General features: G+C 34.3%; 1 protein-coding gene across 1 annotated transcript; it reads left to right on the plus strand.

Moving 5' to 3' along the window:
- Nucleotides 1-4,291: 4,291 nt before the first annotated feature.
- On the plus strand, nucleotides 4,292-5,984 carry LOC116766802 (uncharacterized). Its single transcript, XM_032656910.2, has 2 exons — nucleotides 4,292-4,445; nucleotides 4,626-5,984. The coding sequence occupies exon 2, from the start codon at nucleotides 4,808-4,810 to the stop codon at nucleotides 5,816-5,818; it is 1,011 nt and encodes a 336-aa protein (XP_032512801.2). The 5' UTR covers nucleotides 4,292-4,445; nucleotides 4,626-4,807; the 3' UTR covers nucleotides 5,819-5,984.
- The last annotated feature ends 1,620 nt before the right edge of the window (nucleotides 5,985-7,604 follow it).

The following is a 7,604-nucleotide window of genomic DNA, read 5'->3' on the forward strand; positions in this document are numbered from 1 at the left end:
GGATCTTATGTGGGATTTACGGGCCAGAAGGGCCCATACTGCCCACTAAAACACCAGCGGTCACTCTCCTCACCGCTTGGTGGACCGACCCGGGAATCGCTCAAGGCATGCAACCGCGACGATCCGGCGGCAGGCCGCAAACGGCCACCTCCTCTGAGGGCTCACTCCACGTGACAAGGAGCATCCCCCCGCCTAGCGGGCTTGCTTAATCGCGAGAGGGTTAACTGAACTACTACTCCTATCCAACAATAAGAATACTTATTTTGTTGTAATTAGTTACCTGTTAACAGTCCTATTCAGAGAACATAAACTCCATTAAATATATCACGGGTTACGGTAACAACCAGAGGTATAGTACTTTTCACAAGTATCTAACTTATAAACTGTTGTCGTGTCCATAATTAAAAATGAATAAAGTTTACTCTTTGGATCACAGGTTCCGGATAAGGAATGAATACAAGCAATTTGGAATACTTAATTTGAAAAAAAGAATTAATGGAATAATCAAATTTAATTCCAAAATTGTTTTTCCACGTTTCCAATTTTAAATACTTAACGAAATTATTAGTTTTTTATCGCACATGTGACTTTTTTTACAAAATAACAACTACTCTCTCGCTCTCTTATATTTTTCATATAGTTTTCGTCAATGTCATGTGTGAATATTATTCTGAATTATGTAAAGAGGGATCTGAATGAACAAGGTCAAGGTCTGAATGAACTGTGTGTCTTTTGATCAACTAATATACACAAAATATTAGTTGAGTCTACAGTTTGATGTTATTGTGATTAATACATTTGCCTAGAATATAAACAAAAGGATTATTAACAAAGGAGAGTAAGGATTTGAAGTCAAAGCGGCTGAGGATCATCAGAGAAAGATCATAGAAAGAAGACAGTCGTGAGCAACTGAAAGATATGTGGTTTGGAGATCCTTCTTCAAGACCGAACTCACAAAGAGAGCTTTTTTTATGTTACAATAACTAGCGTCTTTCATTGCCGAAAACCAGCAAGAACTCGTAAAGTCAGACATGAGATATCCGTCATCCTATTCGTTGTGATAAGTCAAACCAATATATAAAATATAGCCATCACGGGACATGAATATTTAAAAAACATCTAATCTTAATAAGTATCATACAGTGTATAACCTTACAGTAGTTTAAAACATTTCTGCATATATAATATACTCTTCATTCGAAACCCAATCATAAATTTAGATTACATTCACATAAAATAAGATTTTGCGAAACTCGTAATGAGTTTCATTTTTACATTTAAAAAAACTGTTAAATTCCATGTAAAAAATCCAATGACAAAAATCCCGGGAACGAGCAGGATCCTTACGTTGTTCGAGATGAACTATGAGAACTAACATCAGGTCATTCTTGGAACGCGCTTTGAAGGCAGCCCGAGTTGGTTCATTTCAAATTTGGTTAAGTAGAGAGAGGAGCTTGGACGGTGGAGGTGAGCGTTTAACGCGCGTTAGATAGACCACTTAAACCCACACCTGGGTCGCAAGACCCAAGCACTGTTGAAGCTCCTCTCCCTGCAACGCGATGAACCTGGCACCCACACGGTGAATTCGTGGAGTGCTGAGAGGTTTCCTCTCTTAATTTGATGAATTGATATTTATTAATTTAATGAAACTTACAAAACTGTATGAAACTATATTAAATAATTCCAGGACAAAAGTCAGGCAGATCGAGAAAAAATCATACATTCACAAAAACATTTTGAACGTTTTTTTCTGTAAGCCCACTACGTTTTTTTTGTAACTATCAAACCATTGTACAAACATTGTTTCTTAAATCTCAAGAAAAAGACGAACAGATATTTCACAATGTAATGTGAAGAAAAATTGTTAAAAACGATTTAATTAATACGTAGTCTTAACTCTTAGTTATAGAACAGTATAAAGTATCGCATTCAGAACTCCTTCAAGCGTACAATTACAAGAAAAGTGCCTAATGTATTCATTAAAATATAATTTCCATTTAAAATCATAATTATCTATAAACTAATTAAATATATCATTGAGGCGTAGTTAAAGTGTAAATAAAAATGACCGGTGATGGAAAAAATTTAAGAGATAAAGAGATTTTAATCTTTCGCGAGTATTAAAAAATATTAGTTTTATTTCAAAATATGCGTCTTTGATTGTTTTGAACTACATGCGCCTGACGTGCGTTTCGTTTACTATGCTGCAACCGTGATCACGCGCAGACGAGATGAGGATTTCTCTCAGTTGGAGTTCTTATTTTAAATGTAGAAATCTAACAGTTTTTTATTAAAAAATCCTCGCACACAGTAAAAACGACGGCAAATTGTTTAATTTTTCTTAGACGGAAAATCCCGGAGCATTCAAATTAATAGCTTAGGAGATGAATTCAATTTTATATTTATACCAGTCATTGTTAGTAAGCACTTGTTGTTATTGTTAAGGAATAAGAAATGCAAACTGATGTTGTAAATGTTTCGTGGAAAAACAAGACGCAGGATAAAGAACGCAATTAAAAACCATGGTTGTTATGACTGTTTCTAGTCAAAAAATTACAAGGAAACTAAACAGTGTTTGGGTTCGAAAAAAAAACATTTCCAGAGATCATGGACGTGGTAGATCCAGCCGGGATAAGATCATGCATCTACACCTTATCACAGAGTATGTATCTGTTCATAGAGTAAGTTTATTAGAACCATCAAATTTAAAAACGGAATAATAATCGGCATCGAGTACTTGTGAGGATTAATGTCTGTCATACCTTTATTACCGTTTGGAATTCATTATCAAAATTAATCCAGAAATAAACCACGTTGTGTATGACAGTTGATTTAACACAAAATATTTTGTTTTGGGGTAAAATACGACAACTGAAATCCGTAAAGAACTCGTTTCGTGCCCTAAGTCCAAGGTTGCATCCACACACAACATGCGGAACCAGTTTTATGTTCTTAAATATTTTCACACGATGTTAATGTAGTTTTAAGAATAAAAAACTAAAAACTCTCGTTACGAAATGTGACGAGACAAAATGATTACGATACTGATGAAAAGGTATTGCTCTCGTTACTATATTGTAAAACTATAGACTTAGAGTAATGTCAACATACCAGAAACATACGTAGAATTAACCTTAACTATTAATAATAGCCTTAATTAAACACGTATCGCTATGTATAAAATCCAACCAATGACTAAATAATTATTATAATGAATCACAAGTAAAGGAATTAATTTCTTATTGTAAATATGAGAGTATCAATAAAATAGTTACATCAGCTTCACACCCTCAATTCCAGTTCCACAACCTCTACTTCCTCGTTAACATATTGGAAACAGTCTTTATTGTAACGATTCATACTCATGATGATGTGACGAACAACGCGTCACTATACTACGGGGAACTTCAATATGATGAGGGCGAGCCAATGATAGCGTCACTGACGTCACTTGAAAATAAGTTTGTGATAAGTATTCGTGTATAATTTGTAAATTGTCATTAATTTGATTCAGGCAATATATGAGTCAGTGTTGTTTAAACATTAAAAAGATTAAATAAATTCTGTTAATAATTTACCTAAGTCAATATCACTTTTTGCATACATTTACAATAATGTGGAAAGTTGAGTCATTGATAGAAAATTCGGTCATTTCCGATGGACACGGTTCACGGCAGTTATTGATATTTTTTTATGACAAATAAACAAGTTACGAAATACACGATCGCTTAAAGTCATTTATATTATCACAAAATTTTATATGAATGGTTATTTTTGTGAAGGAAAAGGAGGTATATATAAAATTTTCCCTTCTGCAATGACTAGGATCCATTTTTGTTATTTAATAAAACAGTATCCTTGTATATCGTTACTTACCAACAACGACTGATTAATTATTATTATTATTCTACATTTTATGTATTTTTTTATTTCTAGTATAATTTAATTGATATTAAAATTATATAAGTAGTTAAAATATTCTATTTTCATAGATATGTAGATCCCAACTAACAAAAGAAATAGTATAGGTTTATGTACAAAATTAAGGTCTGTAATATGAAAGTTTATGAAAGTAAAGAAAGGATACGAAAATAACGTTTAATTCCATGTTAGATGTGAAAGAGGAAATTTGTTTTTCTCCAAAATAAAGAAATTAATAACTGGCACTGATAAAAGTCACGGAGCGATTGCATCAGACTCGAGCAAACAGTTTTGATGTCGCCTCCTTAGTAATCGATAGATGGCGCCTCTTTACATACGAAAAAATCATGCGGTGTTACATCAGCCGAGTAAGGTATAAATTCCGACCAATGCCACACGTTTCATTCAGTTTGAAAACGATCATCATATAATATAGAAGTTTCTTGTACTCATCGAAGAGGATTTTGAATAGTAAAATGACGTCAATAGAAGTGTTTTACTCAACAATTTTTAAATTTGTACCGGTAAGTTCAATTATAAATTTACAGGTATAATTCTGCCAAATTTACAGTATTATTTTTTATATAACCTTAACGCGTGACTAGAATAAGTCATTGTTCATCCCCCTTTTTGTTTGATGTAATTATTTTTGGATTATATTTACAAAATATATAATTATTCTAACGAACCATTTTGTTTTTTAGGAATCCGTAACCTTCAGCGAAGTGAATTTAGCAGCACGTGCCAATACTTTATCGGCAAACAAAACTCCAAGTGATATAAATATTAACATAGACTGCTATACGTAACAAGGAAATTAATTGATTAGAATTGACAGCTGCTGCATTTCTAACCTTGAACCAAGAAGAGATAACACGTGGCAAAAATGGTTAATTACTTTATTTACGCGCGGGACTTTTCGTTCTCGACCCTCAATAACAAGTATTACCACACTAACGGCTTGAAGACTCTCGAGCAATTCAAACGGGACGTTGAGAACATCAAAGAAGAACAATCACTTGCTGGAGAGCCTCCAGCTGAATCTAAGATCGTTTACTTGCACTGGGGAGACGACTGTTGGGATGTGGATGAAGATAAGACCAGAACAGCGTACGTGGATCAGAAGTGTGAACGAATGGGCACGGACCCGGAGTGGATTATCAAACACCTGCAAAAGAAGTACGTCCTCCATGAAAGCGATAGGATCAAGTTGCTGTACATCATCACGGACGGATTGATCTGTAAGGAGAGCGCTGAGAAATGTTTCAAATTTAACGAATTCATGCAGTACGACACTGTCGTTTTCCACGCGCTCAATGAACAAACGGCCAACATCGACTTCTCGGTAGCCGCTTCGTTCTTCAAGAGCCGTTGCATGGTCTATCGTAATTACAAGCTCCTAGTCAGCACGGATATTTCCAAGGAATTTGATTACGATAAAATCAATATACACAACTTCACAGCCAAGAAAGATCAATTGAAGTCTCACATCACGTTAAAGTACATCAGTCAGTTTAATCGAGATGCTGACAGTTTACAAGAAATCCACAAACTGAAGGTGATGAGAGAAAGACTGTTCGACAGAATAAACAGTGAGAGGAGCGCATTGAGTGACAGTGATCGGAACAATAAACTTATGTTGACCTACATTGTGATGAAAGTTGACATTGAAAGGTCTATTTCGTCTCTAATTACCTACATCATGAGCAACGTAAGATCTTATTCGTTTGACGCCTTGACCTTTGATATGGAGGCGGATGAGGGCTTTGAAGACGAGCTGACAGATGACGCAGAGTATACAACGGAACAGGAGTTTGAAATCTTCGACTTTAGTCTGGAAGACGATGTGGGAATACCTGGATCCTGCGCAAACGGCAGGATGGTTTACGCAACTTGAGGCAGTATTATTACATCAATATGACAATTTTTTCTAAATTATTATTTCCCAAGAACTTTGACTAAAACACAGTTCCTACTAGCATTTAATTTTATGTGTGAGAATTACATGTGAATATTTGTGAACCTGTCACCTGTGAGAATTACAAATAAATAAGTACATAAGATTTCTGTCGTTCCTCATTTCAAATTCAAATACCATTTGATAATGTTAAATTCATAACGAACGTCCTCTTTTAAAAATATAATATATATATTTGAAATTTACATGCATATTATATACATAAATTTAATTTGATATTCATTCGGTAAAAACAATGAACGATAAGATCCGGTTATCAGATATAGATTTGTTTAGTTCGTAGTTTGTAAGTTCCTGTAGTAGAAGTACTCGTACATATGATACAATACATAGTACACATCAGCATAAATAATAGATTTACAAAGATAAAGAAATTGCAATTGATCGTAAAAAACAATATTAATCTTAGTAAGCACACTGCTAACCACATTATAACCGTCTATATTTAAATTCTCTTTACTATTTGCATGTCCTGTATGCTTGCTGTAGCTTGGCTCTTTCATTTTTGATTCGTAAATCTTCACATTATAGTATTAACGTAGGTTATTGGACGACCAACAGAAAACGTATTCGAGATACGGTTCCAGATATGTTTTTCAATGTTCAGCGTTACTTCCACTAATGTCCTACAAAATGTCTGAAGCCAGTATTTATAGGTTTCAAATACAGGTTGATACTTAAATGTTGCCATTACAAAATTACAACGGTCCAGTACTATAATTAATTATAATGACTCGTAAAAATAATTCTAAGGATAGTATGTTATAATTAGCACGGCACAGATGGCGCCACTAGTAACAAACGATTATTAAGTAGAGGAGCGATGAATACTTGTGCTAAGAGTATTATTCTTTTTTTGCACCCTTAACCAAGAACCATCTACCGGATCTCTACTCATACCATCGACTTATCAGACATACTTTTTTTTTTTTGATAACGCAGGGAAACTCTTTTTACGAGCCGTCTCACCGGCCTGGGCAGGTCCCTATTCACTAAAACCACTGCGAAAGCCATCGGCCGCTACGTTGGTGCACCCCGGATCTGTCAGCGACAGGGCAAATCAGACATATTACCCAATGTATTATAACCCAATGTACTAGTTATAATAGTTCTAGTGATGACTGGTGAAATTAGTAGTAATACAACTTACAAATCTTCGATATGTTTTTCACAACTGTAAATCTAATCACATAAAAAAAAAACTTTTAACCTTATTTAAAATTATTTGCTTCAGTTATTAATATTTACTGTTAATGTCGATTATTTTGTTCTTTCATAAGTTTTTTAACACCCTTTTTATTTATTGGCGGGAATGAATATAAACCTACCCTTGAACGTATCTAATTCATCACGGATAGTATTTAAATCATATGAACCGTGAAGTCGCTGAACGGGTCGCAGTTGTGGTGGCTCGTCTGATAATGAATTTCAATTTCATACTCATTGCACGCACATTGCTCTGTTTAACACGCACTGGAGACTTGTTTGGGACCGGAGATATATGGTGCTACTAAATATATTTAGACAGAAATTCCCAACAATTTTTTTACGAACATTCAGGTACGTATTACAGTTTCCTCTTCGTTTCTGGTTACATTATAATATTGTTAATCCAATAAATTTTCTTAAATTTAATTGCTCTAGACATTTTAATACTATCTAAAATAAAAATGTAAAATACGGCTCAGATTGCAATCATGTCTCT

Source organism: Danaus plexippus, chromosome 10 (assembly GCF_018135715.1).
Source record: "Danaus plexippus chromosome 10, MEX_DaPlex, whole genome shotgun sequence".
Classification (NCBI taxonomy): Eukaryota; Metazoa; Arthropoda; class Insecta; order Lepidoptera; family Nymphalidae; genus Danaus; species Danaus plexippus.